This window comes from Macaca nemestrina, chromosome 4, assembly GCF_043159975.1.
Source record: "Macaca nemestrina isolate mMacNem1 chromosome 4, mMacNem.hap1, whole genome shotgun sequence".
Classification (NCBI taxonomy): Eukaryota; Metazoa; Chordata; class Mammalia; order Primates; family Cercopithecidae; genus Macaca; species Macaca nemestrina.
Window position 1 is genome coordinate 107,158,694 of NC_092128.1, and position 27,502 is coordinate 107,186,195.

The 27,502-nt window shown below is 40.8% G+C and overlaps 1 protein-coding gene across 2 annotated transcripts in view; it reads right to left on the reverse strand.

The window, feature by feature from the left end:
* The window catches only part of LOC105475872 (acyloxyacyl hydrolase), a 206,135-nt gene that overhangs the window by 132,342 nt on the left and 46,291 nt on the right, over nucleotides 1-27,502 (reverse strand). For both annotated transcript variants that reach the window (XM_071095041.1, XM_011731433.2), the window contains exon 4: nucleotides 14,972-15,071. In XM_071095041.1, the coding sequence (XP_070951142.1) occupies nucleotides 14,972-15,071 (100 nt within the window). The remainder of the gene's footprint in view (nucleotides 1-14,971; nucleotides 15,072-27,502) is intronic.

Genomic DNA, 27,502 nt, shown 5'->3' on the forward strand with positions numbered 1-27,502 from the left:
ATTTAACCAGGCCAGTCTGCAGGCACAGCTGAGATTAGCACTCTAGTTTCTAGACTCCAGCGCCTTTCCCACCACTGAAACATTGTTTTCCCAGAGTGAAGTAAGCCTGAAATTTTAACATAAGCAAGAAAATACGATCGATGAGGTTTCACCAGGGCTTGGGGAATGGCAAGTGTTGCTCCCATGGAGTGAGGACGGTTTAATGCAAAAGGTCAGATACCGAGGTGGAGAGGACTGGCTCTGGGTGTCAAAAAGCCACGCACCTGGGTGGAAATTCGTGCAACCCAGGTACAAGCATGGTGGCAGATAAGAAAGCAGAAAGAAGTATTCTTCCAGTCAGTCATTACATTGTGCAGTTGTTCATTCTATTCATTTATTTTACAAATATTTACTTAGTGTTTATGTTTGATATGGTTTGGATTTGTATCCCTGCCCAAATCTCATGTCGAATTGTAACCCACAATATTGGAGGAGCGGCCTGGTGGGAGGTGATTGGATCATGGGGGTGGATTTCCCCCTTGCTCTTCTCGTGATAGTGGGTGAGTTCTCATGAGATCTGGTTGTTTAAAAGGGTGTAGCATTCGCTTTGCTCTCTCTTCCTCCTGCTCTTGCCATGTAAGAGGTGCCTGCCTCCCCTTTGCCTTCTGCCATGATTGTAAGTTTCCTGAGGCCTCCCCAGCCATGCTTCCTGTACCAGCCTGCAGAACTATGAGCCAATTAAACCTCTTTTCTTTATAAATTACCCAGTTTCAAGTATCTCTTTATAGAAGTGCAAGAATGGACTAATACAATGTTGTGCCATGAATTACATGCTGGGGACATAGTAGGGAAAGAGACATCAAGGCTGTTACAATGTAGGAGAGAAGATTGACAGTAAACACTGTAATTAGAAAACAGTTTAGAAAGTAGTTGCTATTCTCCCTCTTTTATAGATGTGGTAAACTGACGCTTAGAGTAGGTAAATAACTCCCCCAAAGGCACAGAGCCAATGAGTGGCACAGTCCAGATCCACTTCAGACCCATTTGGCACAAAGTCCATGCTTTTTCACTCTGCTCTGGGAGATGTCAAAAGGTGTGCTAAAAAAGAAACATTTTTTTTTTTAAGTTTAAAAAAGTTTGGGAAATCTGAGAATGAATTCCTACCTTGAGAAAGACACACCATGCATTCCTATATTCAAGGTTTTGGGCCGCTTTGTGGGAATAAATATCATTTAGATTGGGCATTTCCTAAACATTCAAAAGTCCATTCAGCTGTATTAACTACAATGGTAAACATTCAAAGATGATAGCGAACAGGGGATCCTCAGGGACACAACAGAATGTCCTGAGACATTTTTAGTGTATTAGTGAATTGCACAGGACACATTCAGTAATTGGGCTTTCTAAGGTTCTGTGATGTTAAAGAATTGAATTCTGGTACACGTAGAAAGGAAAGAAAAATAGTGTTTTTAGACATGAGTTTCTACAGTGAACAATTTTGAGTGATCAAGTTCTCTGTTATCAATTATAGCATCACAAGATTTGAAAAGTACAAAACGTGCCTTTGTTCACTTCACACGTTTGACAGCAGTGACAGATTCTCACAAAGGAGAAAGCCCCTGGGACGTAAAATTATGATTTGAAACGGGCGTTTTTTATTGTCAAAGAGCATGCATGAATGAGGGGGGAGGTGGGAGGTGGGGGAGACTGCTCATCTACCCCAGATCTCTTCTAAAAGTTTATTAGGATGGGTTGTTCCTCACGCCCAAATTCACTGGTATAAATTGATTTTTAAAATGGAGCAAGATTTGAAAGATGAGATCCTCCAGGGACTTTACTGGCCACTGGAGGAGGGAAGTGCATAAATAATTACAGCATGAGGCAGAGTCTGTGCCCTCCACCCCAATCAAATTCTTGGGTTGAAACCTTAATCTCCCTATGATGGTGTTTAGAGGTGGGGCCTTTGGGTAGTGATTAGGTCATGAGGCTGGAGCCTTCACGATGGGAGGAGTGCCCTTATGAGAAGAGGCTAGAGAGAGCCAACTCTCTTTCCTCCATGTTAGAACAAAGCGGTCTGCAGCCAAGAAGAAGTCCCTTGCCAGAACCTGACACTGTTGGCACCGTGATCTTGGACTTCCAGCTTCCAGAACTGTGAAAGTACATTTCTGTTGTTTGTAAGGCACACAGTCTAGGGTACTTTGTTAGAACAGCCCTGACTAAGACAGGCAGATCAGAAAGAGCCAACAGAGAGGTACAGAAAAGGGCTTCAAGGCAATTTCTATTCAGTAGGAAGACAAAGGCAAGAAGTTCCACTGCTTATGGGTTTTTAACCAATAGTGGCATGTCTAGCCTTTGAGTGGAATTTGTAGGTCTGTTATTATATCTGCATTCTGCTGCATCCTACAGTGGCGATTTTCCAACACTCAGGATTTAGCTCTATCAAAGCCCAATTTGGTTTTTAGGTTCTGACATTTTCCAGCTCCAATGGGCATTTATGACTTTAAATTATATGCAAGAAATGAAGTCTGTTGACGTCATTTTCTTCTTCCAGGGGTGGAAAAAAACGGTAAAAGTAAAAGAAAAAAGCCATTACTTTTAAATGCATCCCCTTTTATCATTGAATATCTCTTCTTCATATATATTTTACCCTTAGCTAAATTTTCTTCTTTCCTGCTTCTAGGCTAATTATGCATTGTATAGCTTTTAGTATCATCAAAGTATTTAATCACACTCTTGCTATTGCTTCTTATTCTCCAGGCAATACCTTTCTTAAAAAAGCCTTATTTTAAACAGCATTATTCCCACCGACTCCTTTTCCTGACATTATTATTCATTGTTTTTACCTCTACCATCACATACCACTCTGCTGTAGAGTTCTTAGTGTTCACACCACAGAGGTTCTTCTATGCTTCAAGTTCTATACCAAACATCGTACATAGTTCATCTCTAAATTTTATACTAACTTTGCAAAATAGGAAATAACAGTTCTTAACTCTACTTTGTAAATGAGAAATCCAAGACCCAGTGCTGAGTGAATTGTTCTAGGCTTCACAACTAATACCATTGTTCCATTTTGACTGTTTCTTCCCTAGTATCTGGGCTCATAAACAAGCTCTCCAGTATAGGCTCTGTGGTCTATTTTTATTTATAGCATGTTGTCCTATTCTTTACACAGATGGTTTCTGGCAAATTTTGGGTTAATCAGATGGTGGATATGGTTCAGTAGTAAGGGTCTTTTGTTACATAGTCTTTTACTTTTTTTTCTATTTGCCTTCAGGTTGTGTGATCAGTCTTACTCTATGTTACATAACACATTAATTATTTGTATTAGTTTCCTACTACTGCTGTGACTAATGACCCTAAACTTAGTGGCTGAAGACAACATGAATATTCTTTTACAGTTCTGGAGGTCAGAAATTCAGGGCTAAAATCAAGGTGTCTACAGAGTTGGTTCCTTTTGTAGGTTCCCAGGGAGAACCCATTCCTTGCCTCTTCTAGTCTTTAGTGGTGATGGCTTCACGGCTCTGAACGCTGCCTCTGTTGTCACATTTTTTTCTCTCGCTCTGATCCTAATGCTTGCTTCTTGTAAGGATTCTTGTGATCACATCAGCCTCACCCAGATAATCCAGGACAATCTCTCCATCTAAAATCCTTAACTAAATTACACCCCCAAAATTCCTTTTGCTGTCTAAGGTAACAGACAATTACTGGGGGCTCAGATGTGAACTTGGGAGGTGGTGGGAGATTATTCTTTCTATCATACTTCTCATTCAACAAATAGTTGTTGAGTAATCAATGCATGCAGTGAACTCTGTTCGGCTCTGAGGAAATTTCAGGGACTAGCACTATGTTTGAGGAATAAAACAGCCAGACTGTCTCTGCTTTCAAGGAGTTTACACCCTAACAGAAGATGTAGACATTAAATAATAATTTTACAATTATTGAATTACAATTGTAATAAATGCTGGAAAATTGGAGTGTGAAGAATGGAGAGGAGTCATGTAGGAACTGGCTTAATTTTGGGCATCAGGGAAAACTTCTTAGAGGGAATGCCTTCGAGCTGAGCTCTAACAGGGGTGATTAATTAAGTGAAGATGAGGGCCAAGAGTGGATGCTGGGAGACCAGTGATTAAAGCCTTAAAACTCAAAGGATCTTTTAGAATCATTCCCAATCATTAGTGTCATTAGCTTTTCTTGAGCTGAGGGAATTAATAAGCATGTTCTCGAGAGAGATAGTTGTCATTTTCTGAATTTCTCAAAAGCAGGCAAGAAAAATGTTCATATCTCAAATATCATAGAAATACCTTCCTTGGAATAATTTGATTTCTTCCACTTATCAGAAGTCAATAGTAACATAACATTTGCATTACTTTTGCTGTTCTTTGAAGAGTCTTAACACCTCTGTGAGTTTACTAGCCCCCATATCAGTCTTTATACAAGTTTAAGTAGATAAATTAACAAGATTTCAAATATGGATGTTAACAAAAATACAGCTTTGAATCTCTGGCATGATCATGTGAAATGCTTGGAGAAAAGATTGAACAATAGAGCACAAGTCCAGACATAGTGTTCCAATGCCATCCTCAGTTCTCTTAGAGTTCTCTTTTTTTTTTTTTTGAGACAGAGTCTCGCTCTGTCACCCAGGCTGGAGTGCAGTGGTGCGATCTTGGCTCACTGCAACCTCTGCCTCCTGGGTTCAATCCTGTCTCAACCTCCCAAGTAGCTGGTACTACAGGTGCACGCCACCACGCCTGGCTAATTTTTGTATTTTTAGTAGAGATGGGGTTTCACCACGTTGGCCAGGCTGGTCTTGAACTCCTGACCTCAGGTAATCCTCCCGCCTCGACCTCCCGAAGTGCTGGGATTACAGGCATGAGGCACCGCGCCTGGCCCCCTTAGAGTTTTAAGCCTTCACATATGCAGAGAGCAACTTAATTTTGTGGTCTCTGATATTGAAAGCCTTTTCTGCTTCTGTGATAATTTATTGCCTAATCATCAAAGAGCTTTGTGAAGTCAAAATACATAAGAAGGGGATAAAATCTCATTTTAATTTTTCACTTTTTAAATTATAAGAAGGGGTGAGCATTTTCTCCTAAATTTTCAGTCCTTTGATCTTTTTCCCTAAACCATTTGTTTGTGGCCTTTGCTTACTTTTTTTTTTTCTTTTTGATTTTTTTAGGAGCTCTTTGAATCAAAGAGAAAATAATTCATTGTGTGGCATATTACAAAACATTTACCCAGTATGCCATTTGTCTTCTGACTTTGTGAAGGGGGCAAGATTTTACTAGTTAGATGTATTAATATTTCCCTTTGTGACTTTTCAAGCACAAATTACAAATACAATTGCTCAGGGTTTTATAGTTCCATTTTTTAAAAGTGATTCAGTCTTTAATCATCTGGGATTTATTTTGCTATAAGGTATAGATAAGCATCTAGCTTAAATTTTTTTCAAATGTCTAGTCTTTAGTTTATTGTATTTTTTGATTAATCCAGTGTTTTAGCACTGATTAGAAATGCTATTTTCATCAAAAACAAGAATCGCAAATGCATTGGGGTTTATTTCTAGACACTATATTTTGCTCCATTTTAAGCTGACTTTCTGTGTCTAGAAGGCTATATTCCCTTGTCACTTATGTCATTGTTCATGATTTCCTCAGATGGTTAAAGAGGAACTTTTAAAAACATTGTCAATTATACAACTTTACAACCAACAATTTGAATTTTGATTTTTTTCTCTGTAAAGCTAAGATAATGGAATAACCTTATAACTGTGTGGGAGGATTTTAGATGATGTATATATGCTAAGTACTTAGTCCAATTTCATGTCAGTTGTCATTGCCTTTTATTCTATAGCCCCTAATGTGTACACGTACAATAGAAGCTTAGTAAAGCTTTGAGCTTCAAGTCCAGGTGGGCTGGCACCAGGATCTGTGCTCTTCGACATCATGTTGAATCGTCTCTCAGTTAGAGGTAGGAGACAAATTTGATTTCTCTGGATAGCTGGAGGGGAATGCGTGTTCTGTGAGGTTTGTTTTTGTATTTATTTTTTTAGAATGGGAGAGACTTGAGCGGCTTACTAGGCCTTCTCATTTTCTTCTTTGGGTGTAGATAACTTCAGTGCACCTTTGTAATTAGTCAGCACATTGTTTTGAAAAAATCCATAGAAAAGGAATGAATTCCAAATAGTTTGGGTCTAAAACCTTTAATTCCCTCTGTCTTTCTAAGAGGCCTTATTCCTAGGGGACTGGGGACTGGAAACCCAGTAGCTGAGGTTAAGTTGATGAATCAATCAGAAAAGGGATAGAAATCAAGGAATGGTTGGGGAAAAGGATGCAGTTAGAGGGCAAGTGGGGATCCATGGTTTTGGATGTGTGGGAGGTGAGAAGCAGGAGAAGGGACAGTGCTTTCAGTCTTGTCAATGACAGCTTTCAGGCTTGCGCCAGCCTCCGGCACAACAGTTCTCACCCTTCAGTGCTCGTCAAAAGCGTTACGCAAGTGCAGATGCTAAAACCCCACGGAGGAATACCAGAGCAGGCACCCTGGGGTGAGTCCCATGTTTATTTCTGAAAACTGCTTCACATTCTCAAAGAAGCCGAATGCTTTGATCTCTCGTATAGTCCACTGAGAGCAGATACATCCTCACGAGGGAGAAAGGAAGGTACATTCAGGACTGCCCTTCTCATCCTATTTTTTACTCAACAAATCTTACAGAGCACCTACTATGTGCCAGGTACTATGCTAGTCCAGGAATAAGATGATGAGCAAGAAAGACATGGTCCTTGTGTTCAGATGGTATCAAAGAAATAAATAAAGTGCTGTGAGAGAGCGGGAAAGGGGACCTTCTTCAGAGAGGCTGGTCAGGGAGGGCCTTTCTGGAGAGGGGGTACTTAAACCAGTAAGTGGACAAGGTGCTGGCCATGCAGGGAACTGGGAGTTCTAGGTAAAGGGCCCAGCACGAGGGGCTGATGCAGGCGAGGCAGAGTGTGCTGGCCAAACTCTACTCTACCCTGAAGGAGTCACCTCCACTCCTATTCCCTCCAGGTCGAGCTTAGCCCTCGTCTGCTGGGGTTTCCATTCCTCCTGGCACCCTGTGTGAGAGCACTCGTCTCTTCTCACTGTTTGTCTATAAGCCTGCCTCTCCTGCTAGAATATCCATTTACGTTGCTATTGCCTGCCACATTTGCTGGAATACCGTTCTACGTAATTCATTCTACATAAATATTTCCTGGCTGATAAAAAGAAAAACAATTATTCTGTAGAAAGTATGAGACTTCAGGAAAGTCTCTCCGTTTTCTAGGTATCGGTAGACTTATTTATAAAATGACAGAATCCTATCTGTCCTGCAGACTTGGGATGGTCAAAAGAGATAACTTATTAGGTACCTGGCTGTAGGATTGGTACATGGTAAGCGTTCAAGAAATGTTTCTTGAGGCGTGACTACGTGAGCGAACATCTCAGTGGTTTAATTGTTACTGAGAAAGTTGGGATATTGTGCAAGATTCTTGAAAATTAAGGTGTTTATGATATTTTATGAAAAGTAAAACTAAAGCTGCCTTTACTTCCCTCTGGCTCTGAGAAGTGACTACTCTGAATGTGCTCCAGAATCTATGCTAAACACAGGCAGTGCTGATGTGAAGAGCTACAGGTCTGAAGTCCAGGGCCCTGGGTTGAGTTCAGATTCTGCTCACTACTTATGAGGCTTGAGTAAAGGCTTTAAGCCTCCACTGCAAAATATGTTTGATAATTATACCTATAAAATAGAGTTTGACCCTGTGATATTGGGTTAAAATCAGAGATATCGGTATGAGCTCACATCCACAAACACACACACAGAGACACACATACAGACACAGAAACAATTGTAGGTATTTGTGTATACTTGGGTTGTACACACATATGCTTTACTCAGCACTCCACAAAGAAGACCAGGACCTAAGAAGGCCAATAAGCAATGACATCCCAGTAGCAATGGGCACACCTAGCACCCAGATCTTGGTTTCCAAATATCATTCTCCAACAAAAGGGACCAGGTCTCCTTAGGGACATGCTGACTCAAGGACAGGGGCAGAAGAATACAAGATAACGAGATGAGCCTGGATCATCTGGTAGTACCAGAACATAAAGTAGTATGGAAGAAAAAGAAATAGGACAGAGGCGTGTCAGAAGGACACGGGAGCCACCCTAAGCTTCCAATGGTAGCAAAACTGGAAAACTGGATACATTTGTGCAATAAAAGAGTGTATATTTGAATTATAACTCAAAGTATAAAGTACATATACATGAATCTGTGCTAATATAAATAAATGGCTAATTAAATAAATTAGGGAGGAGAGACATGTTTTTTACATAGAAGAATTTCAAAAGATATACGTAGACATTCCATGTTCTGGGAGTGGGGGCTTGGTCCACCCTGGCCTCACTGAGTGTAGGAGGCTGGACTTAGGGACTCACTTCTAAAGAACAGAGTAGAGGAAAAGGGGGGAAATAGTGACTTTGCAGTTGGGAAGCCTGGCAAATGACCCTTTCACCGAGTGATGAAGGTTGATCTCACCAGCAATACCATGTGGCATCATTTAACCCTAATAGGATGTGATGAGAAGGGTGCTTCACCTCTGTGGTGTTCTTTCCAAAAACCCCTAACACTGTTGAACCAAGATGAAGACATGAACAAATCCCAATTCAAGGAACATTTTACCGACGTGCTTAACCTGTATCCCTGAAAACTGTCAAGGTCATGAAAAACAAGGAAAGATGAAGACTCTGTCACAGACCAGAGGTCACTAAGGAGACATGAAAAAGAAATGCAATGCATGTCCTGGATTAGATCCTAGAACAGAAGAGGACATTAGAGGAGAAATGGGTGCAATCCAAATAAAGTCTGGGCTTGAGTTGCTACTAAGGTATACACAGTAGTGATATTGACTTCTTTACTTTTGACTAAGTAATAGTAAGATGTTCACATTGTGGGGAATTAAACTTGGGTGAACAGTACACTCTCTTGCAGTATCCTCACAACTTTTTGTAAATCTGAAATTATTACCAAAAGACTCTTATTAGAAATAACAGAGTTTGTTTGAGACTAGACAATAACACATCTGACAGTGTGTTGTGAGCTCTTAGGGCTAAAAACAGCATTATGAGCATCAGGTTCTGTGGATTGTGCAGAATTAAATTTAGTGATTACAGAGTCTCAGGAAGTGTCCAATTTCCTGTCCATCTTTAATTCTTTTTCTAAACATGACCACCTGAGACCACCTACTAAAAGAGATGCCAGGTGTTTTATCTGACACCTAGTGTTTAAAAAATAAAAGGGAATTCCTGAGGTCAGCTTGTTTATTGCTTAGGCGAACCAGAATTTGTCATGTGTCACTTTCTCATATAAAGAGTGCAAATTTACTTATTGCCAAACCCATTTATGTCACTTGCCTGGTAGTTTGGATTCCAGGGAAATACGTTTCCTGTGCATACACAGCCTCCCCCACACTCAGCATCAGAGAGCTTTTGCTTCTTGTAGAAACCCAACTCACTGTGGGAAAAGCTGTTTCAAAGTCTGGGTTGCTTTCCCAAGGCAGCAGGTCTCCCCGCCACCCAGCAGTTCAGGAGGCCCCAGGGAAATAAGGAGAACCTCTTTCCACACAAGGCTTACATTCCGAATATGATTCTCTTTTAATGTAGATCAAAGTGGCTGAAGTCTTGAGTGTGCCTTGGAGATGTTGGTAAATGCAGCATGTACCTCCAGCACTGCTGTGGTTAGGAAAGGGGTCAGTTCAAAGCTATGAAGTCTGCCTGGAGATCTCAAGGTTTGGGGACCCAAACGGGAGTGGCTTAAAGCTAAGGAGGCTCCAGGATGCTTCTGGCTCAACCTAGGGCTCATGCAATGTAACACTCTGATCCAAAAAAGAGAGCTTTGAAGAGCCACTGGGTACACAAGAATAAACTGCATTCGGTTTTCAATTTGTGAGCTGTGGTGTCAGAATCATGGTTTTGGACACTGTGGGAGGGCTGGGGAGGGCTCAAGAGAGAGCCAGGTGCACGAGCATGCGAGTGCACACACACACACACACACACCCCAGCAGCAATCAATGCGCTGTTTTGTGTGCAAATGAGAGGAGTGGTAAAAATAAACTCCCAAGATAGGTAACACAAACCACCTGAGTGGTCTTTGCAATGAGGCCTGCGGCTATTTTTCCTTCCCTTTCCTCCCCGTCCCTCTTCTCTTCCTCCTTTTCTCCTCTCTCCTTTTTCTTCTTCTTCTTCTTGTACCAGTGGGACATTGTAGATTTTTCTCGCTTTAATTAATTATGGATGAAGTTTGTCCTTTTTGAGCATACAGTAGATGCACTGTGAGCTCCAAATGCGGTTCCACCTTTAACTTTTGGCCCCACTGAAGCCAAATCTCTGTTGCCCTGCACTGCTTGCTTCTGCGCTGTGAGCTCCCTGATACAGAGGGGCCCATCCATCCTCTCCATCCCTGCAGCATGCATCTCATAGGGGAGACAGCTTGCATCCCATTATTAGTATTGTACTACAGTCTGAGATGTGTGCAAAGCCAGACATAGAGGGTGCAGAGTCCTGCTTATGAGGAATTAGCTGGCCCAGGAGCAGTGGTTCCATTCAAAGTGACAATGCCCACAGAGTCTCAGTGAGGCAGAGAGCACAGTGAATGAGAATTTGGGCTTTAAGACAAACAGATCTGGGGATGAATCCTCTCATGTTCCTCACTAGCTGTATAGCCTGGGAAATTCCTTAATTTCTCCAACTCTCAAAATTCCTTAACTGTAAAATAAATATAGACCTAAGAGCACTGTTAAATGAGATCACACATGTCAGTCAAGTGCAGCGGCTGGCAAGCCATCAATAAATACCAGCTTCTGCTATTTTCATTTTCATCCATATACCAAGTGTGTGTGTGCCTGGCATGGTGGAGAGAACAAAGACAGGCAAGGTATAGGCCTGCCCGCCTCCATGTGCTCGCATCCTAGTGAGGAAATCTATGAGACTTTAGTATCTTGATGTCTCTCTGCCACACCTTCCTCATCTATAAAGGGTGGACAACCATACCTACTCCATAAGAATAAACGCATGAATACACATAAGCATTTAGAACAATATTAGCACATTGTAAGTGCTCGAACAGTTATTTTACAATGATTGTTCAAAGGAGAGTTAACATTTGGTTGGAACAGTTAGGAATTACTTTACAGAGAACCTGACCATTGACATGAGCTTGAGAGATGACATGGAGTTGATAAAGGTGGTCTGGGTAGAGGGAATGATGAAGACTCAAGGTGCAGGGTGGGAGGGTTGGGGATGGCTCAAGGGAGAGCCAGTCACTTGCTGCAGCACAGGATTCACCAACCTGAGGGAAAGGCAAGTCAAAGGCCCTGAAAAGCTAAGTGAAAATTTGTACTTAGTTGTGTAGATAACGTGGAGATCCCAAGCTCTGTTCAGGATCAGATGTATGCACTGGAAAAATCAGTGAGGGCTTGACATGAGGAAAGTCAGAATTTCCATCAGGGATGCAAATGAGAAGCTAGTGACACATCATCCACTCATTGCGCCAATACACATTTCCTTGGTATGTGTGAAGCACCGTCCTAGACACTGGGTGTACAGTGGTGAACAAGACAGAATTTACCACTGGAATTCAGAGCCTAGTGGGAGAGAAAGGAGGAAGTCACACAGGGACATACCTTGTAAAGCAGCAAGTTCAAGAAAGGAATATACAGGAGCTATGACAAGAGGGCTATCTAATAGGGCCCGCCTCCCTGAAGAAGTGACATATAAGCTGAGCCATGAACGATGGGGAGGGATAATCCACCAAGTGGAAGGACAGAGGGAGAAATTGCTTTCCAGGCAAATGGTTGGGCTGCGGTGGGAAAGTCGTATTTATCCTACAGCAAGGCATTCGTGGCATCAATGTGGAAAATGTATTAGAAAGAGGGAAAGAGCACATTTGGTTGGACTCACTGGGACGCTAGAGCAGAAGCTACATCAAAGACAGTTGAGGGAATTCTACATGAAATGATGCTGTTCACCCAACATGGGATGAAGCTCACAGGCAGAAGCCAGACACAAAGGAGCGCATGCCGCGTGAGGCCTTTGATACGATATTCAAGGATAGTTTCCTAAAAATGAACTAGCCGGTGGCGATTGACTTCGGAATAGTGGCTACTCTGAGGACTATTGACTAGGAGAGTCAAGAGAATTCCTTCTGGGGGGCTGAACATTATCTACGTCTGCATCTGTATCTTCACCCGCCTTCAGTAGGTAATGTAAGGTCAGCTGAGAGAAAGGATGAGAGAGAGAGACCCAAGCTTAGGCAAGCCTTTATTTAACTTGCTGGCTGCTCTACTACAGACAGAGGAGGCAGTCCTGAGCTTACAAAATGAGGGCCTTATATGGGGGAGAGAGACCCTGGGGTTGTTTGTTGGTTAACTCTGCCACATATCACCTTGTGACGTTTATGGTACCAGAGGGTGTAGGTAAAGTTTGTTTATGTTTTTTACTACTTTTTTTTGTGCGACCTTCCCCTGTGCGGTCTGGATGGTTTGTAATTGGGGTTTGCTTTATTGCAGCAAGGCCTGATAGGTGAAGTCTGCTGGCTTTACCAGGGCGCCTAGATAAGGGCTGAGAAATGTAAAGAGGCTTGGGGGAAGGGGAGGGGTGGCACAAAGAGGTTTGCGGGGGGCAGGGGACGGGTTGTGTTGGCAATACCAAGAAGCTTTTTTGGGGGTGGTTTGTCCCTAACAGGTAGGTAATTCCACCTAAGCATTCATACATGCTATGTGGGAGTGATTTGTAAAATGATAAAAAGTTTTGCTATATACCACTGAAAAATGGATGCTCAAAATGTAATGTTAAGGGAACAAAGTAGGGTATAAAATTGTATATACACTCTCATGACTCTCAAAGAAATTATCAATACAATACAATTTATTTGAAAAATCAAAAGGAAGCACACATTTCGACATCTGTTGTTTCTGGTGGTAGGATTTCAGCTGGCTGTTGTAAGAAGACACTCCAGGGGAGTTTCTGAAACATTGACACCACGGTTAGAGCTCAACCAATCTCTGAGTAGAACAATGGGGGTATGAACCCAGTTCTGTTCTTTCCTCAGGAAGTGACTGACAGGAAGTCACATAACTTTTCTAACCCTCAGTTTCCTCCACTGTAAAAAGGAGTCATGATGACGCCTCCATCCTAGGCTTGCTTGGGAGCAAAACAAGATCAAGTGTGAGCCCCTACACCAGCACTGGGCCCACAACGAGTGCCCAGTCAATGTCAGTGACTGCCATTCAGGGGAAGCTCAGAGGCAGAGAAGAGGGAAGCTGTCCACTTATACACCCATTATCCCTCTTTTCTGGGTTATCTGCAGAGATGTAGGCTGGAGAGAGGGACCCAAGGCGGAGGGCGAAGGCCTAGAACAGCTGTCAGAGGAAAGTGAAGGGGGCTGTCCAGGGAGCAGTTGCAAGCTGCCCAGCAGCACTGAATGCCAGCTGGGGTAGAAGGTGGCGGTTCCCACATGAAATCCTCCAATTCCCTTGTAGCCAAAGAGGTAGTGGAAATGTTACAGAGTTAGGAATTGAGAAGGGGGTCAGGGTGGGAAGACAAGGACGTGAAATTTCAGATGTAAACTCTAGAGAGTATAAAAATAAAGAATGCCATTTTAAATGGGACAGTTTAACGAACTTTTTGCGACTATGTGTAGCTGTGGGTGGAATGTATATATGACATTATTATTTAAGGAAATCACAAAAACTGTATCATTTGCATTTCTACACAGAGACCCATTTCTTCCTTGCAATATCAAACAGCAAATATTATATTATGATATAATATTCACATGCTATTTGAACACATGAAAAAAAAATTTTTTTTTTAAATTAAAGTTAACTAACTCTTCTAGGTACCAGTGGAGCCCGCAACTCCTCAGGTGGAATTGGGGGAAAAGTAATTGGCACTTAGTCGGTAACAGAGGAAGCATGAAATATACACGTTCCTTGGGTATTTGTATTTCTTTCTTCCTGCTCAATGAAACAGGCTTATGACATTTAATACCGTCCATCAGCAAAATCATGGTCATTGGTTAGGCTACAAAGCACTAAAATGGACTTCATTTTAACATGGATAAAAAGGAAATTACAATTAAAATAGAAACCTGTTGTGTTATATCCAGAAAAACTACAATTCAAGAAGGAAGGCATAGAAGTTTTCTTTACAGGGAGCTCCTGAAAATTCATATTCTGTGGCCTAACTGGATTCAATATTATCCTCTCATCCAGAGTGTGGGGAGGGAATTATGTGAACATTTGCAGCCTCCTCTCCGCAATCCAACTAAAAGCTACACAAAAAGATATAATGCACACAGGGTCCTCTGAACAGCTATCACTGAATAATAATGTTATCAATAATGATTACTTAGCAATCATTTTTATTAACACTTTAAAAACTGTATCAGTTACTATGCTAAGCAATTTTTCCATAGTAGCTCACCTACTTCCCAAAATAAACCAACGTGGGAGGTAGTTTATCATAACCCATTTTATGAGTAAGAGCAATAAAGCTCGGAGTAGGGTGACCAACTGCCCAGGATTTCTCAGGTTGTGGGGCTTTCAGTGCTCATGGTAGGAAAGTCCTGGGCAAACTGGCATGAGATGGTCTCTCTATGAGAGTGACTTGCTTGATTTTTAAGTGATAGGGATTTAAACCTCTGCGTCTCTTTTTTCAGATTTCCTACCTACTGGCAGCCCAGTTCAAAATTACAGTCCACAATGGTTGAACAGCAAAGACATTCTTTGTAGCATGGGAGTAGAGATCTAGGCTGAAATGCAGAAATATTATTTCTTGCGGGGTAATTGAAAATGTCATCTTGTCTCTCCCTCCCTGTCCCCAAAACACTGAGTGAGTAAAAGCTAAGTCTCCCTTTCTAACATTTCCAAAGACCTTGTATGTCACTGGAAACAGATGTTCAGAGTGAGTACACACTCACCTTGCGAAGAGGGTAGAGATGACACAATGGTTGGCCAGTGTTCTGTTTACAAAACTCCAGAGTGTGACATACCACATCCGCATTCATATCTGCACTAAGCCTGGAGGGAAATGGGGCAAAACAAAGGCTATTCAGATCTCTCAGGCATTAAGAAATAGAAGCTACTGCAAAGAAAGGTAAATCCCCAGAATGGATTCTAATACCCTCAACTCCTTGCAGAGTGGCCTTTGAGCCCAGTCCCGGGGAGCTGCTGGATGGTAATGATTTCCTGCCACGTTGCTCTCTCCTGCATTTAGAATGAGGTCCTAAGGGCGAGGATGGGGCACGCACAGCACTGAGCTGCCAGTCAGCCTCTCACGCAAGTGCTGGGATTCTTTTCAGGCAAAGCCACACATAAAATTGGGAAAGAAAAAGTGGACGGGGATGTAATTTGATGGAAACAATATTTTGAAGTTTGGGCCTTTGAAAGATATGGTGACCTTATAGTGAAAAATCATTTATGATATAGCCTTAAACACCTAACCTTATTTTCTTAGGCACAATCCAAATAATCTATTCTGTTCCCTTATAAACGTATTTCTTTTTTCTTTTTTTTTTTTTGCGGGAGATCGGAGTTTTGTCAGACCTCTGAGCCGAAGCTCAGCCATTACAACCCCTGTGACCTACACATATATGTCCAGATGGCCTGCAGGAGCCAAGAAGTCTGGAGCAGCCAAAGAAAAACCACAAATAAGTAAAACAGCCAGTTCCTGCCTTAACTGATTAAAATTACAACATTTTATTATCGTGACTTGTCCCTGCCCTATCTTATTGATCAATCGACTTTGTGACGTTCTTCTTCTGGACAATAAGTCTTACGATCTCTCCACTGTGCACCTTGCAACCCCATCCTCTGCTAACAATAGATAACCACCTTTTACTGTAATTTTCCATTACTTACACAACTCCTATAAAACAACCCCTTCCCCATCTCCCTTCGCTGACTCTCTTTTCGGACTCAGCCCATTTGCACCCAGGTGAATAAACAGCTTTATTGCTCACACAAAGCCTGTTTGGTGGTCTCTTCAACGGACACCCTTGACATTATTATTACTCAAATCAGACTCCCCAGTTATTCAGGAACAGAGTTTTTGGTTTGTTCGTTTGTTTGTTTGTTTTTGTTTTTTTGAGACGGAGTCTCGCTCTGTCACCCAGGCTGGAGGGCAGTGGTGTGATCTCGGCTCACTGCAACCTCTGTTCCCAGGTTCAAGTGATTCTTCTGCCTCAACCTCCCCAGCAGCTGGGATTATAGGCACCCACCACCATGCCTGGCTATTTTTTATATTTTTTAGTAGAGACAGGGTTTCACTGTGTTGGTCAGGCTGGTCTTGAACTCTTGACCTCAGGTGATACACCCACCTCGGCCTCCCAAAGTGCTGGGATTATAGGCATGAGCCACTGCACCAGGCCCAGCATGTTTCTTATTCTTATGGAAGAAAGTACAATGTAACTGACTTGTGTCTCTCCCTGGGGATGGTGTAAGGCTAATTCTCTTAAAACATTTAGTTTACATCTAGATTCGATGGAGCTAAAACAAACTTTCCATGTCCATTTTTTCTTTTCCACTCCCAAAACTCTTCTTACCAAGAAAAATGAGTATAATTTTTCGAATGATGCAAACAAGTATAAACTCTTACTACATTTTACGAGCAAATTACTGATTCAAACCACAAGTCAAACCAAGACAACAAAAACAAAAAAATCCAGCAACACAGGTTGTTAATACCCAGAGACCAATCTTTGTATTCTGCGGAGGGACAGTGATGGAGTCTAGAAGATTCTTTCTTTGGGTTTCTTCCCAGCTCACATGACCACTTCGCTGTCTCCCTTTGCCCCTGGGGGTGGGCTCCTGGTACCTGTGTTGATATGCCATAGCTCCCAGCCAGTTGATTAGATCTCATTAAACTACTGTTTCAAGCAGGACCAATCTGATTCTTTCAAACATTTGGAATCGGTGTTAAAAATGTTTGGCTTCACCCTGGGCTACCCTCAGAATAAGAGAAGCTAGAGTGAGCTGGGATGGTGCTGTCGTAATTTCCTGCCATGTGAACTGAGTATCTGGAAAGCCAGTCTGCAGGATGGGTTCTGAGGGCAGAACTCAGAGGGTGTGCAGCGAGGCAGTTGGAGGAGAGCGCACTCCCTGGGTTCCTTTGGTTTACTGGTTCTATTTTCAGTCTTTTTCAGAGGCCTGGGTACTTTTCTGCCCTTCAGTCCCATGATCTGTGTGCTCTAGGCTCTTATAATAAATCCACTCCAACCTCTCCCCACCCAACTATTATAACAACTACCTCTACAATCACTGCAATGACTAACACCTCTCTTCTCCCCCTGAGCCTCCTCCTTTTTCCCTTTCATCTTGTGATTGAAAGCAGCAGCAGCTTACACATGTGCCAGCCCTTGAGCACCCCTGGGTTAGCACTGGAGTGCATGGCCCCTTTTAATCCCTGGCCTGAATGTGAGTCACTGAATCTGCTTGCTCCCTGCACTCTCCTCTCTGCTTTCTTTCCCTGATGCCCATTTCCCAGACTCAATTAGGTTGTCTGCTCTGCCAAAGGAATTTTACACCTGGGCATGCAGAATAACAAATGGAATTTAGAATGATAAAAAGCAAAGCAAAGAAAACAGAACAGAAAAACACTCTTGATTTTCACTTTGTGAGAAAGCAGCAGTTATAATGGTTGCTAAACATCAAAATATCCTTAAAAATCTCTAAAAATCTTATCTTGGGACCACTACACCTCCAAACACTGGGAGGTGCCTTGAGTGTTTATTTCTATCATGCACCTTCCAGTAGAAAGAACGACCCTGTGTTAATGAAAATGTACCTTATCGAAGCCTGTCACAGAAAGGGGGGGCCACCTTGGAAATCTCCAAATATTTTGAGGATAACCAACATGTGAAAACAGGCTGGAACCATGGCCACTCAAATTTCATTCCAGCTGAATGCGGCAAACAGTGTGGCTGGCAAAATGGTTTGTCAACCTTTTGTGAGCACCTGAGTTAAGAGGGAAATGCAGAGTTCATCATGAAAGTCACCTGCTTAGCCCCAGGGTCCCTTCAAGGGAAGTCAGGGGGTAAGACTGCAACTAAGAGTATCAAAGACACCATCCCTGTTAAGCAGTGAAGCAGGCTGCTTGTTGCAGATAAAGTCCATTACCAAACTAATGTCTACCAGGGGTCAGTAAATCAGGAGAGGATGGCTGTTTTCACACATCTGTTCTCAACTTAATTGTTCATTTATTTAACTGATGACTGCTGTCTTTATGGGGGTCTGGTAGTTAGTGGACTCAAGAGAGTGATAAATAGGGCTTTGGTTAATCTTTGTTTTTAACCTAAGGCCAGTATCCCATCTGTGGCAATCCAGGACTAGCAGAGCCAACTCATCACGTGATATACAAGACCTATTCTCTTTTCCCTCCCTAATAGGGCACAACTTCAAGTAAGTGAACTTGAATGTGAGAGTGGAGATGTGGACCACTCAGAGAGCGAGGCTGGCCATCTCTGAACTGGGGAGTAGAAGAGGGGAACTGGACATGTGGTGTCCCTCTAGGTCCTCTAAGATAGAGATTCATCATCAAAAAGACATAAAGTGACAAGTACTCCTTTGGATGAAAAGAGAAAATGCTGAACTCCATACATTCACAGAAATTTAAAACCATTAGAATGTGCAAGATGCATAAGAAGTGGCAGTATGGTGTGTGTACTCTTGCTCAGCCTTGGGACAGAAGGCCTAGACTAAGCATCATTTACTGAATCTTCAAGCAGTCTGCAAACTCATAGGAACCATTCCCACCTTCTCTTTCTCCTAGAGCAACAGATAAAGCCAAGAGAGTCACATTTTTCATTTTTAAAAAGACTTTTTCTTTTGAGCAGTTTTAGGTTTACAGTGAGATTGACAGGAAAGTACAGAGATGTCCCATTGACCTCCCACCCCCACACATGCATAGGCTCCCCTATTATCAATATCTGCCACCAGTAATCTCTTAAAATTGATAAACCTGCACTGACACATTATTATCGTCCAAAGTGTTTAGTTCACCTTAAGGTTCACTCTTGGTGTTGTATACTCTACAGGTTTGGACAAATGCATAATGACTGGTCTTCACCATTATAGTATCATACAGATTAGATTACCACTGCCCTAAAAATCCTCTGTCTTATGCCTATTTGTCTCTCTCTCCATCCTAACCCCTGGTAACCACTGATATTTTTGTAGTCTCCATAGTTTTGCCTTTTCCAGAATGTCACATAGTTGGAATCATACAGTATGTAGCCTTTTCAGATTGGTTCTTCTCACTCAGTAATATGCATTTAAGTTTACTCCATGTCTTTGTATGACGTGAGAGCTCATTTCCTTTTACTGCTGAATGATATTTCATTGTATGGCTGTACCACAATTTGTTTATATGATTGGACATTGTGGCTGCTTTTAGTCTTTGACGATTATGAATAATGCTACTATAAATATTCTTGTGCAAGTTTTTGTGTGGACATAAGTTTTCCGCTTAATTGGGTAAATGCCCAGTGGTATGTATCCTGGCTTGTATGGTGAGACTCTATTTTGTTTTATAAGAAACTATCAATTTTTTTCAGTTTTTAAAAAATTTTACCTATTCTATGTACAGTGGTATCTCATTTTTTAATTTGCAATCCTGTAACAGCGTATAATGTTGAGCTTCTTTTCATAAGTTTATTTGTTATCTGTATATCTTTTTAAGTGAGGTGTCGTTTAAGGTCTTTAATTTTAGGTTCATTTTTTTTAAACTGGGTTGTTTGTAATTGTTGAGTTTTAAGAGTTATTTTATGTATATATTTTGGATAACAGATGTTTATTAAATATATACTTTGCAAATAGTTTCTCTGAGTCTATTTATTTGTACGATGTAAAAAGTTATCACAAAACCCAAGGTCAACTAGATTTTCTCCTACACTTTTAGGAGTTTTGTAGTTTTGTTTTTACAATTTATGTCTCTGATCCATTTTGAGTTCATTTTTGTGAAGGATGTAAGGTTTGTGTCTGGATTCATTTTTTTGCATGTAGATGTCCATTTGTTCCAACACCATCTGTTGAAATGACTATCTTTTTTTCAAATCATATTGCCTTTGCTCCTTTGTCAAAGGTCAGTTTACTATATTTATGTGGGTCTATTTCTGGGTTCTCTATTCTGTTCCATTGATTATTGGTCTATTCTTTCACCAATACCCCACTGTCTTGATTACTATAGCTTTGTAGTAAGCCTGAGTTCAAGTAGTATCAGTCCTCCAACTTTGTTCTTCTCCTTCAATATTGTGTTGACCATTCTTGATCTTTTGCCTCTCCATATAAACTTTAGAATCAGTGTGTCAATATCTATAAAATAATTTGCTGGGATTCAGATTGAGATTGCATTGAATCTACATGTGTTAAGCTGTTTTTCACTGCCATAAACAAATACTTGAGGTTGGGCAATTTATAAAGAAAAGAGGTTTACTTGGCTCACTGTTCTGCAGGCTGTACAAGCATGACTCCAGCATCTCCTAAGAGTGAGACCTCAGGAAGCTTTCAATCATGGTGGAAGGAAAAGGGCGAGTGGGAAGTATCACATGAAGAATGAAGAGAGCAGGAGTGAGAGAGTGCAGGGGAAAGTACCACACTCTTTTAAACAACCAAATCTCGTTACCAAGGGGATGACACTAAACCCTTCATGAGGAATCTGCCCCCATGATCTAATACCTCCTACTGGGCCCTACCTCCAACATGAGAAGTCACATTTCAACATGAGATATGGAGGGTACAAACATCCGAACAGTATCACTACAGATCAAATTGGGAAGAACTGACATCTTGACAATACTGATTCCCTCTATTCATGAACATGGAATATCTTTTCATTTATCTAGTCATTTAATTTATTTCAATAAAGTGTTGTAGTTTTCCTCATAAAGATCTTGCACATATTTTGTTAGATTTACACATAAGGATTTTATTTCTAGAGGCGATAATGTAAATGGTATCATGTGTTTAATTTCAAATTCCACTTGTTCATTGTTGATATATAGGAAAGTGATTCACTTTGTATATTAACTTTGTGTCCTGCAACCTTGCTATAATTGCTTATTAGTTCTAGAATTTTTTTTTTTTTGTGCCGATTCTTTTGGATTTTCCACATAGACAGTCAAGTCACCCGAGAACAAAGTTAGTTTTATTTCTTTCTTCTTGATCAGTAGACTTTTTATTTCCTCTGCCTCTTATTGCATTAGCTAGGACTTTCAGTACAATGTTGAAAAGAATGGTAAGAGGAGCATCCTTGCCTTGTTCCTCATCTTAGTGGGAAAGCTTCTAGTTGTCAGCAGGAAGTATGATGTTCATTGTAGTCTTTTTGTAGATATTCTTTATCCAGTTGAGAAAGTTTCTCTCTAGTTATTTCTAGTTTACTGAGAGTTATTTTAAAATCACAAATGAGTATTGAATTTTGTTAAATTTTTCTCTGTGTCTATTAATATAATCATGAGATTTTTCTTTTTGAGCCTGTTGATATGATGGACTACAATATTTGATTTTTGAATGTTGAACCAGTCTTGTATATTTGAGATAAATCTCACTAGTTGTAGTGTATAATTCTTTTTATACATTTTTTATTTAATTTCCTAACATTTTGCTGAGGATTTTTAAATCAATATTCATGAGAGATATTGGTCTGTAGTTTTCTTTTCTTGTAATGTCTTTGTCCGGTTTTGGTATTAGGATGATGCTGACCTCATAGAATGAGTTACGAAGTGTTCTCTTAGCTTCTATCTTCTGAAATAGATTATAGAGACCTGGTATACTTTCTTCCCCAAAATTTGGTAGAATCTACCAGTGAATCTATCAGGGCTTCATGTTTTTTGTTTTGGAAGATTATTAAATATTGATCCAATTTCTTTAATAGATATAGGCCTATTCAGATTGTCTATTTCCTCTTGTGTGTTTTGGCAGTTTGTGTCTTTCAAGTAATTGGCCCATTTCCCCTAGATTATCAAATTTGTGGGCATAGAATTATTCATAATATTTCTTGATTATCTTTTTAATGTCTTTGGAATTTGTAGTGATGTCCTCTCTTTCATTTCTGATGTCAGTAGTTTGTGTTATCTGTCTTTTCCTTAGTTGGTCTGGCTAGAGGCCTATCAATTTTATTGATATTTTCAAAAAACCTAGCTTTTGGTTTAATTTTCTCTATTGATTTCCTGTGTTCAATGTCCTTGTTTTCTGCTCAAATTTTTCTTATTTATCTTCTGTTTATTTTGGATTTACTTTGCTCTTCTTTTTCTAGTTTCTTAAGGTAGAAGCTTAGATGACTCATTTTAGGTTTTTCTTTTTTTCTAATATAGTCATTCAATGCTACAAATTTCTCTCTAAGCACTGCTTTCACTTCATCACACGAATTTTGATAAGTTTCATTTTCAATTTTATTTAGTTCAAAATACCTTAAAATTTCTTTTGAGATTTCTTCTTAGGTTCATATGTTATTTAGAAGTGTTTAATCTCCATGTATTTTGTGATTTCTAGTTATCTTTCTTTTATTGATTTCTAGTTTAATACCAACGTTGTCTGACAGCAGACATTGTATAATTTCCATTCTTTTAAATTAAAATGTGTTTTATGTCTCAGAATGTAATGTATCTTGGTGAATGTTTCATGTGAACTTGAGAAGAATGTGTATTCTGCTGTTGTTGGATGAAACAGTCCTTAGATGTCAATTACATCTGGTTGATTGATAGTGTTGTTGAGTTCAACTACAGTAGTCTCCCCTTATCTGAAGTTTTGATCTCCATGGTTTCAGTCATTTGTGGTCAGCTGTAGTCCAAAAGTATTAAACAAAAAACTCCAGAAAGAAACAACTCATACATTTTAAATTGCATGCTGTTTTCAGTAGGGTGATGAAATCTTGCACCATCCCACTTCATCTCACCTGGTATGTGAATTGTCCCTTTGTTCAGCATACCCATGCTCTATACACTACCTACTTGTTAGTCACTCAGTAGCCTTTTCAGTTATCAGATTGATTGTCACTGTCTCACAGCGCTTATGTTCAACTAACCCTTATTTTACTGGATAACAGCCCCAAGGCACAAGGGTACTGTGCCTAATTTATAAATTAAACTTTGTCATAGACATGGCTGTATAGGAAAAAACATAGTATACATAGGATTTAGTACTTTTATCCATGGTTTCAGGCATCCACTGGTGGTCTTGGAACATATTTCTCACAGATAAGGGAAGATTACTACATGTGTTTACTGATTTTCTGTTGGCTGGAACTGTCCATTTCTGATAGAGGGATGTTGAAGTCTCCAACTACAATAGTGGATTCATCTATTTATCTTTGCAGTTCCATCAGTTTTTGCCTCACATATTTTGATGCTTTGTTTTCAGGTGCATACATATTAAGAATTTTTGTCTTATTGGAGAACTGACCCCTTTATCATTATGTAACTTTTATCCCTTTATCCCTGATAACTTTCCTTGCTTTGAAGTATGTTCTGTTTCAAATTAATATGGCTACTCTTTCTTTTGATTAATGTTAGCATGGTATAGCTTTCTCTGTCTCCTTTCACTCTATATTTATCTTAATATTTAAAGTGAGTTTCTTGTTAGACAGCAAATAATTGAGTCTAATTTTTTGATCCACTCTGAAAATTTCTGTTTCTTAGTTGGTACATTTAAACCATTAACAGTCAAAATGATTATTGATACAGTTAATACCTACCATATTTGTTACTGTTTTTTATTTGTTGCCCTTGTTCTTTGTTTTTATTTTTGTTTTCTACTCTTTTTCATTTCTCCCTTGCTCCCTCACTCCTACCATCAGAAACATGAGAGAGTGTGTGTGTGTGTGTGTGTATGTGTGTGTGTGTGTGTGTTTCTAATAACTACTGTGAGAAATTAGTTGAACTCCTGGAGGCAAAACTCACAAAAGAGTGAGTGGGCACACCCCTATGACTTGGTTCCCCTGGAATTTTTAACACAAACTTGTCTACATCTAGCTCCAGCAATTTGTCTATTACAGTACAGATTATCTTTCTTTAATACTGGCTCCTGTGGCAATTTTTGCTCTGGAAAGTTGTGATTCTCTGTATCCACCTGTTTCTCCCCAGTTTTGGAGCAGCAGTTTGCCCAATAATTTTACTTATTTTGTTGTTCTTTTGTTTTTTTGGAGACAGAGTCTCCCTCTGTCACCCAGGCTGTAGTGCAATGGTGTTATCTCAGCTCACTGCAACCTTCGCCTCCTGTGTTCAAGCGATTCTCATGCCTCAGGTTCCAGAGTAGATGGGATTAGAGAGGTGCACCACCACCTCCGGCTAATTTTTGTATTTTTAGTAGAGATGGGGTTTCACTATGTTGGCCAAAGTGGTCTTAAACTCCTGGCCTCAAGTGATCCACCCGTCTTGCCCCCAAAGTGTTGGGATTACAGGCATGAGCCACCACCGCCAGCCCTGATCTTACTTCTCTTAAAGATCGATGAAGTATTGTTGGTTTTTCAGTTTGTTCAGCTTTTTAACCTGTTGTTAGAAGAGTAGTGACTTTCAAACTTCATAATGTTGAGCCTATCACATTTTCATTTACTTCCTTTTACTACCTTTACAGCTACAGAAGTATATAGGAGTGCAGCATACAGGAAGGGGAGGGCTTCAACACTTTGGCATAGCCAGCGAATTGACTGCTTGAATTAGAATCATGGTAGAATTACAGTCAATGATGATGACCATCATTATCATCATAAATCTAAAGAGGAGCAAGGATGACAGAGCCTGTGGCGGGGTTAGGAGAATAGAGGCTTTTCCACTTGAAAGTGCTCATATTTAGACCTGTGACATTACTTTCAAAGGAGGTTTTATCTATAAATTGTAGTCACAGAGATCCCCCCAAAAAACTGAGAGATCTTCTTCATATAACTTAATACTCTTATCTTGTTTCTAGGTCACATCCTTTATAGTGTACTATAAATTTAATCATTTCTATAAATCTTGTAATTATCTTGTGAATAACAGAATTATATTGCCCCCCCCCCCTTTTTTTTAAATGGAGTCTCTCTCTGTTGCCCAGGCTGGAGTGCAGCAGCGTGATTTCTGCTCATTGCAGCCTCCACCTCCTGGGTTCAAGCAAATCTTCTGCTTCAGCCTCCCGAGTAGCTGAGATTACAGGCACCCGCCACCATGCCTGGCTAATTTTTACAGTTTTAGTAAAGACGGGGTTTCACCGTGTTGATTAGGCTGGTCTCAAACTCCTGACCTCAAGTGATCCACCCCCCTAGGCCTCCCAAAGTGCTGGGATTACAGGCATGAGTCACAGGGTGCAGTCGCTCTGCCCTGTATTTTTAATGCCTCTCCCAAAGCCATTAATTACATTTAAGGTATACCATAATTGTTATCAATTCTGTTTTGCGTTTTTTTCTTAAAACTGTTTGTAGTTTATGCCTGTCCTGATCTCAGAGAGCTCCTGGGCTTAGGACACAAGAACTTGTGATTTAGAGAGAAGCATAAATAGATACCAGGAAGCAACACTGCCAGACAGAGACCAGAGTCAGGCTTGCTGCAGGAATGGAGAGAGCAGTGGCGGTCTGGGCCACACAGAGGGGGACCCAGCTGTGGTCACTGGCTGGGATTGAGCTGCCCGCTGAAGCAACTCCTCCCTGCATGACTCAGGTTCTTGGGGAAAACCCTGAGTTCTCAGGTATCCTTTTTTTTTTTTTTTTTTTTTAACATCTTGTGGCTCTGCCTGTGGGAAGGAAATGTAATTGCTGCATAATTAGTCCATGAATTATTGAGAATTGAGTGGTGTGAAATAATGAGGAAGGATGCCCTTTGGGTTAGAAACTACATTTAATATTGGAAGACTGATATTCAAGTAAAACTAAATCATGAGGTTGTCATTTTCAGGGTCTACGTCAATCTCAAGGTGCGTCTGATGGCTTAAAACAAGCTGTATGAAGAACATGCCCAATGAAGAAAAATTTCTATCAGCTCACAACTAATACACATAGTGGGAAACTATGGACAAACAAAACACATGGTGGACAGAACCACAAAGTGAGGATCAGACATCTGTCGTTTATTCATTTATTACATCTGTGGTTCTTCCAAAGTGGCCCACCTCATGCTAGCGAGAATAAGTCTCTTTATTAGAAAGAAAAATGTGATTCAGGCTGGAGTGCAATGGAGTCATCTCAGCTCACTGCAACCTGCGTCTTCAGGGTTCAAGCGATTCCTCTGCCTCAAGCTCCCGAGTAGCTGGCACTACAGGCGCGCGCCGCCACATCCGGCTATTTATTTTGTATTTTAGTAGAGACAGCGTTTCACCATTTTGGCCAGGATGGTCTCGATCTCCTGACCTCGTGATCTGCTCTCCTCAGCCTCCCAAAGTGCTGAGATTACAGGCGTGAGCCACAGCGCCCGGCCCGCTAGTCCCATTCTTTCTCCATACCTATGCCCGCTTGTCTCTTGTACAGTTCACATGCTGTACAGTTTGCATCTGCAGTGATGAGTACTGTGTCCTTTCTCTGATCCTTGTGCTTCACTGGTTCTCACACTACTCTATAGCCAGGTACAGAAGATCTAGTTGTGTCTGAATTGCCCCAGGCCACTTCTCGGTAACTCCCAGCACACTGCTCTTGGGAGCTGTTCTCTGGCACCTCCTTTTGGTCACTTGCATGTACTGCCCTCTTTGAGTTCTGGGACTTTTCAGTTTGCGAATCTGGTTCCCTGATCTAGGCTCCTACTAGGTGTATAAACAGATTCATCGAATAGACAAAAAGGGTTTCTTTTTTTCTTTTTCTGTCTTCATGCTTTGAAAAAACTTTCTTCACAGCAGTCTAGTCACGGCTCATCTGTAATCATACTTTTTTTAAAAAAATTATTATTTCAACAAACACTTATTGAAGACTTTCTACGCTTAAGTATTGCACCTGCGCCTGGAGATACAAAGCTCTCTCCTTTCCCCCCCAACCCTTCCTACCTCTTTTTCTTACTTTCTTTTGTACTTTCATAAACATATAGTCAGTATTTTGCTAAGTACCTGCAGATAGATGCAAAGATGAATAAAATGTAGTCCTAGCCCTCAAAAGGTTTTCCATCTAGTTAGCAATTTAGAAAAGTAAATGGATAATTCGATTACAAATAGCTGTGGTAAATACCATGCTAAGGGTTTGCACAGGGTATTAGGAAAATGTGTGCACGCTCATGAATGTACATGTCTGTATGAGTGTGCTTTTGTGTGTACGTGTATGTGCCTGTGTGCATGTCTGTGGGTGTGCACGTGTTTGTGTGTGTGTTTGTGTATGTGTATGTGCCTGTTTGCCTGTGTGTGTGGGAGTGGGTTCATAAGATTTGTTTGGGGTAGAGGTAGAGGGTAGAGCTTTTGGATGTGCCAAACTGAGTGAACATCTCATACAAAGATCCTGAGGCAGAAACCTCCTGGTGTGTGGAGAGACTACAAGTGGTTCGGAGTGTAGTGTGCTATGGAGTGGCAAGGGGTGA